This window comes from Leptonotus elevatus, chromosome 2, assembly GCF_054856555.1.
Source record: "Leptonotus elevatus isolate MCC_2025b chromosome 2, RoL_Lele_1.0, whole genome shotgun sequence".
In the NCBI taxonomy this organism is placed as follows: domain Eukaryota; kingdom Metazoa; phylum Chordata; class Actinopteri; order Syngnathiformes; family Syngnathidae; genus Leptonotus; species Leptonotus elevatus.
Window position 1 is genome coordinate 25529171 of NC_141240.1, and position 17665 is coordinate 25546835.

The 17665-nt window shown below is 40.1% G+C and overlaps 1 protein-coding gene across 5 annotated transcripts in view; it reads right to left on the reverse strand.

Annotated features, from left to right (window-relative positions):
* Positions 1–17665, reverse strand: part of agrn (agrin) — a 247915-nt gene that overhangs the window by 64947 nt on the left and 165303 nt on the right. For all 5 annotated transcript variants that reach the window (XM_086067097.1, XM_086067093.1, XM_086067094.1 and 2 more), the window contains 7 exons: positions 14516–14713; positions 14150–14350; positions 7527–7669; positions 7084–7189; positions 3511–3621; positions 2032–2196; positions 757–900 (listed from right to left, as the gene is read on the reverse strand). In XM_086067097.1, the coding sequence (XP_085923223.1) occupies positions 757–900; positions 2032–2196; positions 3511–3621; positions 7084–7189; positions 7527–7669; positions 14150–14350; positions 14516–14713 (1068 nt within the window). The remainder of the gene's footprint in view (positions 1–756; positions 901–2031; positions 2197–3510; positions 3622–7083; positions 7190–7526; positions 7670–14149; positions 14351–14515; positions 14714–17665) is intronic.

The following is a 17665-nucleotide window of genomic DNA, read 5'->3' on the forward strand; positions in this document are numbered from 1 at the left end:
ACATTATTCAAATTTTTTGACATCCTGTTTTCGTGGCTTTTATGAGCTGGAAGCCCAAATAACGTATAAATAAATACCTGAAATCAGTCCAGTTGTGGGCCCTGAATCTATAATCTATGAAAGTTTGACTCTTTGAATGGAATTACGGAAATTATAACACTTTGAGGATATTCACATTTTTATAAATTTTTTTTGATGAGCACCTGTATACGTCTTTCTTTAAAATGACTGTGATGTCTTTTTTTTATTATTTTTTTTTTAGGAAAATTGTATGTATCAAAAGTACTAGTGGTATTAGTATATTTCACTATGGATTTGAGTAGTCATACTGGTATCAGTTTGATAAAAAGCATTATCAAACATCACTAGTTTTATCAGAAGAACATTGTTGTTTTATGAGAAAAAAATTTCCAAATTTTTTAATTTCCTAATTTTAACAAAGTCAAAATTTTAGTAGATTCAAGTTACGTTTTAAAAATACAGTATTAATACCAAAATCAATGATACAAAGCATAATGTAGTATTAAATGAACAAATGTATACCAGGTTGATACATTCATCCCCAGAAAATGTACACAGGGATCAACTTTCGTGTTGGAGATAATACAATAATGAGTATATTGTATATTGCAGTATTGTCCTCCTTGCTACTGATTATTGGCAGAAGCCACTATAAGACATAGAGTAACAACATTGATGAACAAGAGTACATTGCCATTTTTGTCAGTTTAGTTTCAGTAATTGCCTCTATATTACCTTTGTCACAGCCATTCATGCCCATCTTGCTTCCATCTGGACACACATTACACTTCATGCCCTTCACCCCGGCCTTACAAGAGCACAGGCCCGACATCTGCTCGCAGTCGTCACGCACGGACCCGCTGGCGTCGCAGTTGCACGCTGCCCGTGGACAAGGAGAGAACAAAAGATTGATAAAAGGGTTGGATCAATTAGGGCAGTAACTGTCCTGAACTCACACATTCTGAGGGACCACAGAGGAAGATAAGTGTGAAACAAAAAGCCAAAGACAGACATCCAAAGAGGGCAACAATAATCCTGTCGTGTTCCTGAAAACAACAATGTGTGCTTTTCTTTGTCTTTGGATTGCGTATTGGCGTACATCCCTTTCCAATGGTTGCTGGGGGCAAACCTTGTTAAGGGATGCTGAGGAACATATATCAGCTTGTTGACTAGAAATGATCCTGCAGCTATGGGAGCATCTGAACTTTGACACCTCATCTGCAGAAAACTACTTCACAAGGGGGTGAAGCAGATGACTTGAATAAAAAATGGATGTTTATTGGATTCAGTGCAGTTTGGAGACAAATTGAGTGATTTGTGAATTCAAATTAGCTGTTTGAGATTATATATCTAAATCCAATGTGAAAATTTTATTTATCGTTTTATTTCATTTCATTTTATCACTATCAAGTACTATCAAGTATCTGGGCACTATACCAACTCATAATATATAATTTGTTATGCTATTTGTATATTATTATGTATATATTTGTATTTTGCTCACATCTCTTAATAACATGTTTATGGCATGTCGTCAAAATAACTTAAGGGTCACGAAATAAAGCCCCCTTTTTCAGCCCCTATTTTGCCTTGCTGAAATTAGAATGTTTTGATGAAGCAATCCTGTCTCAAGCGATTGAAGTATCCAATTGCGGTGGCGTTGCTGAGTGGATGTTTGTTACCATGACAACCAGGGTGTATCTAGAGCATTGGGGCTAAGCAAGGATCTTTGCTCAGCCTAGCTGGCACGACAGGCTGAAAAGTTTGGTGTGGCAGTGATATTATGTAAATTAGCAACATTGTGACAATACAATTCAGCAAATTCGACACGGTTTAAAATAGACAAGTAATAAAAGATTTACTTGTTTTGCAATTGCTCACTTGATGGGTGGGCAGATACTCGACAGACCCAATTATATATACGTACAATTCAAAACAAAATGTTCCATAATATATGCGACTCATGCATTACTTGGCCATTCAAAACCTCTAAAAAAGAGAAAGGCTTACGTGTGCAGCCGCTCATGTTCTCAGTCACGATACCGCGGAAGTTCCAGAAGCCCGGCTCGCAGCGGTCGCACTTTTGCCCGCCGACACCCGGCTTGCAAGAGCATTGGCCAGTGGCTGGGTCACATGTACCCTTGTAGGAGCCGTACACATTACATTGGCAGGTGCCTGAGGACAACACAACAACAAGAACAAAATAAATTCCTCAACAATACATTGTTTATTTCAGGTACTTCTTCTCACACAATGCAACTAAAAAAGGAGAGTTTGTGGATTTAGTAAGGATCAGCGCTCCACAAATAGACGGTGGAGAGAGTCAGCTAAATCTCGACTAAATCCGTGTTTATCCCTGTTTCAAATTGTGTTTTTCAGCCACATTCTACACCAAAGTCGAGATTTTACAATAGACACTCATTGTCCCATTTTCCTAATTCAATGGATCTTATGCATGGCAACGCTTCCAGCATTTCCGGCGGGAAGCTCAGGTGGCAAAACAGGTTTCATGTTCAATATGTTACAAGCTACTAGAATGCCACATGACTGAAAAAGTAACCTCTGTTGTTAAATGTGTGATAAGTTAGGGTTGCGTAATAGGTATATTCAATAGGTTTTCGAGGTCAAAATGACATCAAGAGTATTTACTTTTCAAAGATAGTGCCTACAGCCAACACTACGGTGTGCCTCGATGTTCAGCGTCAACAAGGTTTTGAGTTTGAACACATTTCTCATGTCACTATTTATTCACATGCGGACTAGAAGTTAACAAAAAAGCTGTTCTAAACAAAAAAGCTGTTCTAAACATTCATCTACATTTGAGCATTGGAGAGCTGACATAAATATAACTCCCCATAAACACTATTTCCCTCACATGTTTTTACACTATGTGAGAGCTGCAGTCTTGTGCCCTTATAAGGGCAATACCATAAGATTACACAACCACATTAGGAATAGCTAGCATTCTCATTTTTGAGCAACAAAGACATGGATTTAAGTATAGCTTAAAGGAAACTCCATTCGTGATAGTCCATTTCAAGATGATAGCCCAAGACGAGACAAAAGATGAGATTTTGCCTTGATTGGTCAAAAACTAAATGTGCAAAGATGCCGCATCGTCCAATCAGCTCGAAGTATTGCACAGCAAGCCCCACCTTTCCCGAACGGGTCTGCCTAGTGAAGTACCAGATTGATAATGTGAAGAACTCCCTCGAGTAAATCACAATTATCAATCTGGCTGGCGAGGTTACTTCCTTGTGACTTGAACCTTCCTGAACTCTTTATTTGAACCTTGTGACTCAAACTCAGTTGAGTGCAGACATTCCTAAGTCCAGCAGTATCAAATTGTTAGCAAAATGTTAGCTTAAGCGACACATATTTGGGATAATACACAAACGTGAGTAGGAATAGGCTAAGCATTTTTTTCACAATTCTGCTAACTTAAAAAAACAGCCATGGTGACAAAACAGGACATAGAAAAGGACTCACTCGGACAACCAGCGAGTCCGACTCCCAAGGCAGCTGTGAAGTTGTCGGCGCAGCATCCGTACACAGACAGAGAGCAGTGCTGGGACTCGGCGGGCTCCGGCAGCGATGTGGCTGAAATCACAGATGAGGTGGGAAACAAAAGGTGAAAAGAGGATGAGGGATGTCACCGTGAGCAAAAGAACAACAATAAATTGTGCTGTCAGTTGTATGGAGGGAACGGCACAGTAACACAATCACTGCAACTTCTTTGCCAACAAACAGATTGGCTCAAACATATAAAGTGGGTCTAGTGGTCGGCTTTAAGATTAAAAAAAATCCATTTGTGACTTCCTTGACAATGGCTCACAATCAGGAGGAAATGATGCTATTACCACCTTCAGTGAAAACAAACAACGGTGCAACTGACATTTAGAACCTAGTTGGAGGCATGTTCTCTTCATTTGTTCCTGTCAGAAATAACAGGATTGGAAATACTGCCCTTCAGCCATTCCACATCCTCAAAACAACAGACATGCTGCATAATACGGTGCTACTGCTAGACAGAAAGGTCTTTCTATGCTCAGTTTGTATGGCGCTTCTTTGTCTAAGGATGCAGTAACCTTCAACAGACCAACCGGCAGTGCTGAAAACATACATGTAAAAAAAGGACAATAATAAAGGACAATGGAACGTGCAAGTGTTTTCCAGCGTGTTTAGATATAATACAGTAATTCAATTGGAATATAAAAATAAATAAAAAGTATACAATCCACCCATCCATCCATTTTTTTTAACCACTTATTCCGCACAAGGGTCACAGGGGTGCTGGAGCCTATCTCAGCTGGCTTCGAGCAGTAGGCGGGGTACGCCGTGAACTGGTTGCCAGCCAATCGCAAGGTATACAATCCTTATATATAATATTTATTCTTATGAATATAGCATAATTTCCCATCATGTGTCTCCTGAACCTGCACAGCGTTGTCAGCCCCTTGTTTGACATTTAAGCCTTGTGGAAGTGAATGACAATGTTTGGCCTAAGGGGTTGTTTTGCTTCAGATATGTGAATTCTGCCTAGCAACAAGTGGCTGGGCATGTGTTAAATGAGTTATCCCTGCTGGATACATTTATCATATTAACTTTTATAAAGTGTTGAATGATGTTTGCTGGCTATATGAGTTATAATAGTTGAATACTGCCTAGCAACAAGTGCCCGTGTAAATATGACTGATAAAAAGAATCAAAGCAATGATATTGATCTACCTTGCTGCACCTGCTAGAAGGCAAACATTTTCTTATATATTTGTTTTCAGTTTGTAGACTTTCTGGTATGAAGCCTACCTAAGTCTTTGGTGCCCAACCCATTTGTTTTCGGCCAAGGCAAAAATATCAATCAAAATATTCATCTGATGATTTAGACCATATTTTTTTACAGCGAAATATAATGGTACAGACAGAAAACAGAGATCACTCCCTCTCTCAATCTCTTTTTCTTGGCTGCTCATTTGCCATCGTGGGGCTGAAGATACAGGGGTCATAAATCACACTGCTTACTAGTGTGAATATGAGTCTCGGCCTAATGGTGATGACTGGGCTTGCTCCTTTTCCAGTACTATCCAGCTCCAGGGATGGCCGTTGGTCATGGTTCATTTCACTTGCCACTTTCCTCAGCTCAATTCAGCTACAGTATCTCTGCTGAGCCTATGAGGTTGAGTCGAACTTTTGAGCACATATGTTCTTACTGCCCTTCAAGGGTTTTCACTTGCCATTGTTTGACCCAGTTGAACTTGCTCCGTGACATATTATGTTACTCTCGCATTGTCCTGGTCCGCTGCATTGCTTTTGCTAGCTTGTCACTAATATTTAGATTGAACCCCTCAAGTAGATAGTGAATTTGTTGTAGTTGATTTCGAGAACATTTTAACTGCAATACAAGTGTAAAGATAAGCTTGTGGTAATACTAAAACGTAAAAATATTAACACACAAAGATGCACTGTGGGTGGCTTTCATGTGCTAAATTTGAGATATCATCCCATTTTTACGTAAAGGGTACCATAATAAAAAATAAAAATAATAAAACACATAAGCTTAACCAACTTTAATTTTTCAGAATTTTCCGTGAGTCGTATTACAACCCAATGCAATATTCCTCATTGTTTACATTCTGCATCAATACGTGCTTGCAGGTCTTTGGCAAACTGCTGACTGCTATTCCGTGCACTTGGGTACATATTGTTGTTGTGTATTTGTACATATTGATTCTGTATGTCATTTGGTGATCTGGTACTTTTTACAAAAAAGAAATGCTGCAAAACGGAGTTTAATTGTTTCTACAACAATGACGAATGACTCTTTTGTATATAATTGTATTGTATTCAACTTAAGTTATGAAGCATATGGTGAAACTGGAAGCTTTTTGATTTGAATGTCATTGCCTGTATATTTTCTTCTTCATGTTTATTTCTCATAACACCCCTAGCACTGGAGTAAGTACGGCATAACAAAAACCTCCAAGATTTTGTGAGACTTTGGAGGTGCATTTTTTTAAAGACATATTTACTGAGACTTCAGAATTGCACAACGGTAAGTGGTTTTAACTTTTGAGTTTCTATGACACTTGTTAGCCGGTTTTGAAAATTAAACTAGTAACAACTGTTCCCCCTCCCCATCCAGAAATCGTTCATCCAGATTCGCAAGGATGAGTTGAAATAAGAGGCAAATGCAGCTGATAAAACCTCTGGCATCCTTTGCAAAACGTGTTTTTTTTCTATTCCTACAAAATAGCGAGGCTTTCAATGCTCTGCCAAGCATGTTTTGATGCTTCTTTAGTATTTGAGGTCAAATTAAGTTTCTCTCAACATAGCTAATCTGAAGGCCAGTGAAATCTCCCAACGTCCGAGTTTCATACCATTGGCCAATGGGAGAGCAGAGCCCAGCAATCATGTGCCCGTGGAAGGTTCTTTGGAAAAGGGATTGATTATCCATGGATGGAAGAGAAGCGTGACAGTCAGAGCCCAAAGAGGCCAGCTTAGGAAGCAGAACAATCTCGAGGGATGGGTGTGAAACACCGGCAATTTTCCCTCGCTCTCCAACTTACTCTCTTTTATTCCCACGGGGAATCAAACAGACCGAAATGATCACATGAAATCCCTTAAGTGGCTTTTGCTCTGCTTCCAGTCACACACTAAACGGTGCACTCAATTTAACTTTGGGAGGAGGACGACGGCAACCTACGCGGTTTAGCGGCCGATTTGACTCATCTAAAACATAAACGCAGTTGCAGGCAACGAGAGTGTGTTGATCCCCAAGTCAGGACCCAACGTTGATGCACAGCCTACGTAGCATGGTAGATGCAAATCAAAATGCTTACTGCCATTGGCTTTCACCTAATTCCTGTGAATTACAGTAAATTCATGGAAGGTATCCATCTTAAAATTCTCAATACTTTTCAAGACTACAGTTCTATATACTAAATTCCAAACACAGCAAAGACATCTAATTAATCCTTCCCCATCAATGGATGACATGAGAGAGCGAGAGATGTGGGATGGCCAATGACAATGAATGTTGGAGATGCACTGAGAGGAAAAACAGACCTGCACACAATCCCAGGTGCTGAACTGTCAACTGCTCTTGTCTCTCACATATGGCCTTCTTCAGCTCACACTCATTACTGTAAGTTTTCCCGTCTGAGCCACAAACCTTCACGTGAAACACAGAGAAATCAACAATGTATTATGAATCATAAATACTATTGCTGCCTGCGGTTATTATACCATTGTGGTAGGAAGTTACAAAAAATGGTGAATATTTTCATTTGTAATAATAATTTGAATTTGTATCAGCAAGCTAATAAGTGGTCAATTAATATTTAATATATTTGAACAATTAGCGGTTAAATAAACTACACTAGACCACCTTCATTGGTAACAATTTGACAAACTGGTTATGATTTTTTAATCTAGTTTGACTGGCAAACTAATGTAACTGAGGGAGCTATTAATTAAGTTCACAACCAATAAAAAAAATCAATCATTACCTCGATGTGAGGCACAGTGTGGCAAATGAAGTCACACACACATCGGTCTTCTTCGGCATCTTCGTCCAACGAGCCTCCAAACATGCGACAGCGGTCCTGTTCGCAGCTCTCCGCGCCAGACCCGGACCCTCCTGAGCCACAGTCTGCAAGACAATTATCATAGGCATAGTGTTAATTTGCATAGGAACAAACAGGTGAGATAGCAGCCAATGTGAAACTCATGCTGAAATGGCTTTCTTGAGTTGTAATATGGAAACAAGGAACTAATTCAAATACTCTTTTTCAAACTAACACTTTCAAGAATATTGAAGAACTGTTAAGATAATAACTGTACAGTTGCTAAAAGTTTTCTCACAGCCTAAATTTAGCCCTGGAGCGGGTTAATACTTGTTTTCGAGTGGGGAAATTAATTTGAAACAAATCAAGCGCCCTGCCACCGATGGTGTTTGAGTTCAGAGAATCCACAGAAAAAAGCTTGGCCACCAACTGTGCAGAAAAAAAATGGTGGAAAGGAGAGCTTTATGGCTGCCTGCTTTCAGATATGAGAATTTAACTAAATACAACATTGAGGTAATTGAGTTCCTAATTTCTAATTAAATCTCCCAAGACTTGTGAGAAAGTTGTCCCAGTAGATCCTTCACGGTGACCTTGGAAGAAATTTTATTGGTTCATTTCTATAAGTCAACGAGGTGCTCAGATTCGCCATATGTTGAACAACGCCCCATAATTCAGACCATGACCGCGACCGGTGGGATCACAAAACTGCTGTTGCAGCTGCTGTATAAACTTTAGCACACGGCGATAAATCCAAGTCTTAAAAACGGCAACGAAGAAGGAAGAAAGTGAAGCTGCAGGATTGTTTGGGGACTCGTTTAGGAGAAACAACAAACCTCGAGTAAAACTCCTGAAGGGGGAATAGGCGAAAGCGTGTGAAGGCAAGGAATGAAAGCAGTCAGCTTGGAAAAGATGGAGTTAATGTCAGATGGAGAGCGCATGCAAGAGAAGCACCCGAGGGGGAAACACAAAGTTCATTTGAAACAAATTTGTCATTCAAAAAAAAAAAGGGAAACATCCAACTAAAAGCTTTCAATGCGGCAAAAAAATAATAATTTTTTAACCGAAGTATGCAGAGTTTGTTTTGATGACCATTTATACATCGGTACCTTTGCGTAAATAGTAGGATACAATTAGCAAGATTTCACTAAAAATACAAAAGATTATCAGGAAACCAGGAGAGGTGTGGAAGGGAAGAAGCTATTGACTACACAAAATCCACAGAAATTTCTCAAGATGCACTCTAAAATCATGTCAGAATAAGCTTAGCCATCATTAATGTAAGCTTCAAAGAGAGTTCAATCTTCTAATTTGTGGCATTCTGGAGTTATACAACATTCTCCCAAGTACATTCTATAACAAGTCAAATGAGCAGAAAGAGAATGGAATAAAAGCACAGCCATTCCAGGGTTGGCCACTTGCCCCTGCGCCGGTGTACGCAAGCTCAGCAGTACACAATAAAAGAGAAATGCAGACGAAGCCAATTGGTATTCCACTCAAGCCTCCTTCTCCCAGACAAATAAATAGAAGAGATAAGACACAGGAATGGAATATAGAAAAGTGAAAGGCAAACGGGGGAGTCCTAATTAGCTTTTGCTCTCTGATGTGCCCACCATGCAGCTGGAGAACCTTTCAATTAATGTGTGCCCGGCCAAGATGACTACATCAGCTCTCTGCATTGCCCATCCAGTCACTGCTACTCAATCCAGTCGAAACCCTCCGTCTATTTAGCAAAAGGAGCTCTATTAAGATTCAGTGGTGAGGTGAGGGAGAGGAAATAAATAGCATACAAAATACGCAGAGGGAAGGAAAAAAATCATTTTGAGCATTTGACAATGTCAATAATAGAGGAGGATGTTTTTGTCTGGAATGTCTCTAAGAGTGTCGAAGCGCTAGACAAGGAAATAATAGAGGCGGATGTGACTGCTTGACCACATTAGTCAGGCCATTCAGTCTGCTGAGGTCCAAAACACAGTGGCATCTATGCATCAGGGCCAAGATAAACTCAAACCACATGTTTTATCAGTGAAATGCAAATGCCTCTAATTGCTTGTTGTAGCTCCAATACAGTCAATCCAGATTGAACAGTAAACCGAAGCAGTAGCGCTATAGGTACTGTATATGTATACAATTGGTTAGGTAAATACTCAGAAATTTCCAAACTCCTCATCTGGGTATCAACTCCAGTCTTTAACATGACAGGCAGGTATATTGTCAACTATGCAGACAAGGCATGGCATCGAGGTATTAAGTTATAGTGTGATGTTAGGAATAATGTTTTAAATTTCAGTTAAGGTCTTCCGTTGGCATTTTCATACGAGAACCGCCTTTTAACCCCCAGCGTAGGTCATGCACTGCTCTCATGTGCCACTTTTCCCGAGTGGTGAAAATACACTAAAGATAGGCCAATCCGAGTGTGAAATTAAACAGGTGATAAATTCTCCTGTAAGGTGGACAGAGGGGGCAGTCATTTTTCATTACTGCAAAATTAAAGCTGAGAGAAAACAAGTTCCATTTTATGCTTACTGCCCTTGGTTTTGTCAAGCAAAATTAAAGAGGAGTTTTTGAAGAACCTCTTCCCTGGTCTTATATCCTAGATTTGAAGTATAAGAAGTGGGTACATTTGTATTAGATGAGTAGCTTTGCTGTCTGTAGCAGAGTGAGCAAATATAGTCTCTAGGATTTTATTCTGAGATTGAGTGCAAAGGAAACGGCTTATGAAACCCATTCAGCAGCTAAATTATGTGTTTAAACAAGTTTTCAACTATGATAGTAGGTTGTGTTTGTACTTTCATATTTTAACATGCAATGGAAGACTTTTATACCTACATAATTCACACCTACCTACCTTCCTGCACAATCTTGAGACGCTGGGATGCCTCAAATTTGTTTGTACTCTGTTTGAAAATAATTTCTCCTATAACAAATAATGCAAATTAAACCTGTTCAAGAGTAAAACTATTACTATCAGAAAACCAATTCAGAATGTGCTAATGTAATTGCAACCAATTTAAATTCCAAGATAACTATTCCAGTACGGACACTTTCCAGATGGACTGAGAAACATATGGCTCAACTGCTCACACAGTCATCTAGTGCAAACTGTTGAAGACTGTCAAAACAAAGAAGAAGACACTCTGGACTCTGTATGATAATGCTAAAAGCAACATTAACAACAAAGCAATGAACTTCTATCTATGCCAGAAATTCCCAATTATTCCCCATGTTCCAGTGAAATGCACGATGGATAATTCCTTCCAAGGCTTGTATATTACTCGGATTGAAATTTCTGGGGGCAGGAATCAGGCTGGAAAAAAAACTTAATTTGCAGTTTATGCCCATTTTAACTAATTGACCGAGTGACTAAGAGCTAAACAATATTAAGGATAATAACAAATGCAGTAACACTGCACTTCTTACAGATGGGTTTGTAAGACCAAGTAAGAAAGACATACCTTGTGCTTCTCCCTGCATAACTTTATCGATCACAGCCAATTCAAGTGCTGTCTGTACCATTTTTCTTCCCAAGGGGCCTGATTTTTTTGATAGAAAAGAGTGCAAAATGGAGAGAGACTAGAGTGGGCGACAAGGCAGGCGGCGGCAGTGAGCGAACACAAAAAAGAGACACGATTCTATTGTGTGAGCCTCTGAATGAAAATGAGCAAATGATGGAAAGTGGTGGATGCTCGGGGACAGTCTGAACTAGGCGTAGAATGAAATAGAAAAACTAAACCATCAGGCAGCACGACCTAGAGTGGTGCCCCTCGGGGGAGGCGAAGGTCTCTGGCTGATGCAGGGCCACAAGCAGACATTGTGGCTGGAGCGGGAGATGAATGCCAGAGTGTGATGCGGGGGACACACTTGCGCATTTCTTCATGCTCTACATAAAAAAAAGTTCACTCTCTCAGTCAATGAAATGATGTTAAATCTACCACAAGAGGCTTTGGCATCATTAGTCACCTCACAAGCCCCCGGCCAATGTGGTAGACAATGGCAATGAAGGAACCCAGGGTGTCGGAGAAAGAGAGGGGGGGGGGGGGGGGTGGGGGGATGGGTTGGGGGGGGGCAATGAAAAGAAACACCCGTGGCAAGCTGTATAAATGGAAGTGGATTCATCTCATGTCTATTTGCACCATCCTCCACCTGCCCCCTCTTTTCTTCTCCGCAGCTACCACCCAACCCTCCTGCTGGCAGGAGTAATCTGCTCCCCTTCACACGTTGTCTGCTTGCTGTGATCACCCACAAGCCACGAGGGGAACGGCGTGCCACCATCTGCATGACAGCCAGAGGACAGCTCTTTGCTCCATGCAGAGTCGCACTTGAGGAAGGGAATGTGATATCGCCGCCTGGCTCTGTCAGCGCCGATCCAGATATGATTTGCTCACCGAATTAGATCTAATTCATTGAAAATACAACACTACACGAGAACGACAGACTGAGCTACAGGCTTAAGAACTATGCAAAATGCACTAGGAAAGAGTAACTGGATAAGTAGGGCTCCTAAAATGATTCAGAAACAAGAGCCCATTTTATTAGTCAGAGCAAAAACAAATTGATGGTCATTCAATATAAGAGTCTATAGTAAAATTGCACCGCAAATCAAGGAACAGCAGTTAAACAGATACAGCCACTGACAAGATTAGGTTCAGTTTTAATATTTCAAACACAACAATAAACTATTATCCAATTGTTTATGATCCTGCATATGTTTATACAACGACCACAAAAGTTGTAAATTAGGTCTCAATAATACAGATCAGCAACAATTTCCATGCTCATTTGATTGCTCTACTTTTCTTTTACATACAGGGTGACCCTAAGGGAGGCACTGAAAACACATTTTAAAATTCACTTTTGTTTTTTTATAGGTACCGTAAATAACGTCAAACAATTTGAGGAAAGGACAAAGACGGTGGATTTGTACCGCAGGAAGGAAGGCCGAAAAGTACTTTTAAGCAAAAATAGCAAGGATTGTAAAATAAGGAAGCAAGTTTGAAGGTAAGGGGGAAAGGAGATCAGGAAAGATGGAAGAAAAAACAGATCTAAACAGAATGCTGCTATGCACTTTAAGATACAACCATTTTAATACAATCTTATTTTTTTATTAATACCGCGGCAGAAAAAAACGTGTAATCCATACCTTCCTTATATTTTGGCTAGATTATTGTAATGCACTTTATTTTGGAGTCAGCCAGTCCTCCCTGAAGCGTCTCCAAAATATTGCAACTCGCCTACTAACCGTTGCTTGTAAGAAAGAGCACGTAACTCCAATTCACTCGGTCCCTGTTTATTTTAGAGTTCATTTTAAGATTCTTTTATTTGTTTTAAAACTTTAAATGGTCTCGCCCCACGTTACCTTTTCGAGTTCCTCCACCGCTATGCACCTTCCCGGTGTGTCACGTCAGGTACTGGAGGTACTGACAACTGAGCAACGGTTCAGAGATGACCAAGCCTTTTCCATCATCGATCCCTTTCTTTAGAATGACCTCCCCGCTAAATGTTAGGCAAGCGCTTTCTCTGTCCATTTTTAAAACTCATCTTAAAACATGTTTTTATTCTTTGACTTTTGACTCAGAATGAGACTCTGTGTAAGTGTTTTATGGTATTAGCTGTTTATATGTCATTCATTTATTGTTTGATCTGTCTGTTTTTGTATATCTTTAACTCATTTTCTCCCAAAAACATAGAAAAAACATTCTAGTTTAAATATTGCCATGGTCCCATGAACGTATTTATATGTTTCGGCCATCAGGTGGCAGCAGAGTATAAGAGATCAACCAGGGCCATGTTGCAAAAAGCTCTTTTCCCCAATGTTTTAAACATGTGAATAATGATGAAACTTATTATATAAAACTATATTATTATGCTAATTGCTGCAAAACGGAAAAATATAGAAATATACTTTTTTTTCCTGATGAAAGAGACTCTAATCTTTCTTTTGGTAGGTTCCATGTTTTTATAGCAATAGATCACAATATTCTGTGGGTCTTGCAAAATCAGTCAAAATCCAGTAAAACAGCCAGAAGCAAAGGGGGTTGCTTCAGTGAAAATGGCTGGGAGTGAATGAGTTAATGTACAAAGCTTTGTATGCAGTGATGGTTGTAATTTTCTTGCGGTTGTGAAAAATATTCGCTCATTTTGAAAACTGAGCTCAATATTTTGTTTTTTTTGATTGCGTTAACATCCATTGAGTGATTGGGCGCCTATTATGTCCGTTTCAAGATATTTTTAGATGCAAACCAGCATAGTGCATGTGCTGGAATCTCTGAATCCACACAACAAAAGAAGCTAAGCTTGACAAAATTATTTATAAATGTCCAAATGACAGTCTTTTAATCAGCCAGAATTAATTGCCATTCCCCATGATGGGCTTTATTTATGGACACACAGTTCCAGCTCATTCTCCCTACTCCAGTTCATTAGCATGCGGTGGGTTGCATGTGATTCCATTAGCAAAAAAGGCACAGATGACAGAATACTGTACATCAGGTCAGCTGATTAAGATGATTACGCAAGTTGAACGGCCGGTTGGTTAACATAATTACGCTATTTCAAAGTCCATTTCCTACCTTCATCGCAGCTGCCAGCTTTCGCTACCTCGACTCTCTTCCTCTGCACGCACGAGGACAGGCGGAGTTCACACTCGTTTTCATAGGTGGTGCCATCACTTCCACACACTGGAGAGAACGCTTCACCGGAGCACGGTGGGCACTCGCACTTACTTTGGACACAGCGGGCGCCCCAGGCACACACAGTGTTGCCACAAGTTTCTGAAAAACACACAAGGGAAAAAAATTGCATAGTGTCAGTGAAGCTCACCATTATTAGGAGTTTTCCAGGGCAAACACAAAACCTTTTGTTGATGATGAACATATATCTTTTTTTCATTCCTAAAGGATTCATACATAATCGGCTTAGCGGGTAAAATTACTTACTGCACTCTTCCTGGCTGACCACTCGCAGGTCCATCTGTTTTTTGCAGGCCCGCACATGCAGCTCACACTCGCTGGTGTAGGTCATGCCATCACTCCCGCATACGGGCTGGTGGGACTCCACACACTCTGTTGCACAAACACACTGTCCACTTTGGGCGTCGCAGATTGCTCCAAAAGAGCAGTTGGCACAGGCCTCATCTAAAAGGAAATAAAACCAGTCAGTGTATGGCTGATAATTTTTAATAACAAAGGGTGTGTTCTTAATGTAGCAAAGTAGTAGCAACGATTTAAGAATAGAGAAATGCTGAGTTTCCAAATTGATATAGTAACACACAACCAGAGTCTACCTGAGGCAAGTTGTGTTCATTTGAACAAGACTCTAAAAAGAAAAAAGAAAAAAAAAGGGTTATATCTTTACAGATTCATATCCGAGGACAGGGATGAAAAGAGTCCTGAAAATTCTCAAGAGCATTGTTGGCATCAGTGAAGATATTTGAACTAGGCTCTATAAAAAGCTCAAACTCACAAACAGAAACGTTTTTAATTTTCTCAGCAAAACAACACACATTCCATTAATTTTGAAGAACTGGACTAAATAATTGGACTGATAGCTGACTTTCATGATAACCTGACACAGCTAATTAAATATCATGATGGTTAGTGCGATATTCACTCTAAACAGCTGGGTCAAAATTAACCCAATAATGGATTAAAAAAAAAAAGACCGATCCACTTTCTGGGTCAATTTGACCCAAATTTCTGGGTAGTTTTATACATTCCATTCCATTTTCCTAAACAAAATGACCCAATTTTTTGACCCAAGTAAAGGATGCGACCAATGTTTGTGACCTGTTTTACACTAAAGGCACACTCACACAAGGGCCATTTATTTCGTACCATTGTTTCTGGTCGCTCGCTATATACGTCGCACGTACGTACGTACGTGACGTCATGGTTACGTTTCGTGCGGCGACTACTCGCCGTGGCTGTGCACATGTGCGGTCAACCGTACCGTTCTCTGGCCCACCTCTCCTAATCATGCTAAAATGGGGATCTGAACCGTACTCAGGCGCGGATCGATTGCGCTCACACTACCGGACTAAAGCAGCAAGCGTGCTTGGGCACGGTACAATAGCCCTAGTGTGAGTGCGCCCTTAAAGACCCATTACTTAACTCAAAGTTGGGTCAAATTGACCCAAATACAGGATCGGTCCACTTTTGACCCATAGTTGGGTTATTTTTTTACCCAACTGTTTTTAGAGTGTGTTGTCACTCGTTCTGAACATGAGAAGATCGGGTTTGGTGGCCTTAGTTTAGCATCTCTGCTTCTTGTAGATGATGTGGTTTTGTTAGATTTTTCAAGCCACATTCTCAAACTCTCAATCAAGTGGTTTGGAGCAGAGAGTGAAGCAGTTTGGATAATAATCGACACCTCCAAATTTGAGACCATAGTCCTCAGTCAGAAAAGTGTAGAGAGCTCAATCGAGCTTGGGGATGAAATCCTGCCCCTAGAGGATAGGGTCAAGTATCTAGAGGTCTTGTTCATGAGTGAAGGAGTGGGATATCAAATTGGTCCGGCATATGCAGTGACACGAACTCTGCATTGGTCTGTTGTGGTGAAGATGGAGCTGAGCCTAAAAGGCAAAGCTCTTTATTTATCGGTTGGTCTACATTCCCACCATCATCTATGCCGGTCATGAGCAGTGGGTCGTGATCACAGAAAGAGAAACATCCGCAATGAGAGGAATCAGATGAGGTGGCTCGGCATTTGATTAGGAAGTCTCCTGGATGCCTCACTAATGAGGGGTTCTGGGCACGTCACACTGGGAGGAGGCCCCGTGGACGACCCAGTACCAGTACATGCTGGAGAGACTACCGTATCTCTAGTGGCAGGCCTGAGAATGCCTTGGGATCGCCCTGCAAGAGCTAGATGAAGTGTGAATTTTCGTTCCTTCTAAGTGATCTTATACTATATATATAGTCTCACATTTCTTAACAGCGTGATTGAAGCGTGATGAAGGATTCCTTTAAAGAAAGGTTTAATGAGTTACTGTTACTGTTTGAATGATTTTCATATTTTTAAAACATTTGGGAAGGGTAAAACTATATGCTACCCTAGATCCCAGATTTCTTTTTTTTTTTATATCTCAGGTGGGTCTGGAACATATCCCCAGGAATAAATGGTACACTGTAATGTTATATATTTAAAAAAGAAAAAACAAACTGTATACAAATTAGTGCTGCTTATCGTTATAGCTACTCTCAGGTCAGTGCAGCCATAAATCAGGAAGTGATGTCGGTGAGCATTGTCCGTTATCAGGTGTGCATCCCGATAGTGGACTTGCCTTTTTATCAGCCGCTCTGCCCCTCAGCTGCCTCTCCATGTGGAAGGATCTTCAATCCAAAATGTATCCCAAACACATCAGATTGAAGGACCGCATAAGAGCAGTTAGATGTTTTTTAATTATATTAATTGTGATTACTTGATTGTCAGGCCTATTTGAGCTTGTTGTTTTCACTATTTTAGGAGAACTTGTCCAGAGCTTAGCCTCAGATAAAAAATAAAATAAAATAAATAAAAGCTACACAACAATACAAGCACAACTTTTCATACAGCAAGACAATGTTCAGCCTCAAAAGTGAATTGAAACGGAATACCCGTCAATTAAGACATACCTCAGAATCAAAAACAGCAGGTAGATCTTACTCAATTTTTTATGCATGTGGATCTGCACTTTAAAAAATACTTTATTGTTGGTTATGTATATTGTGTTATAGTTGCATTTCTTTTCTGAGAAGCATTTGGACTACATGGAGAATCCAAATGGAACTAGAGAAGCATTGCAATAAATGTACTTGATTCATTCATTCAACACATTTTGATATTTGTGCATCTATGCCTAATAAGCAGAAATTTGAGCAACTCGAGTTTTGATTTGTAACTGAACATTTAACTGCTGCGTGTAGATTTACATCGGCTGCCGAATTGAAAGGCAACAAACAAAGATGCTGAGTTTAATGATACAAAACAGAAACCATGATAGCATCTGTAATTGTCATGCTGCATTTAACGCAGGTGTTCCCACAATGCTCATTTCCTTTAATACCCTCTAAGATTCATCAAGGTGCCTTTGAAAGTCCCTGGGCCTC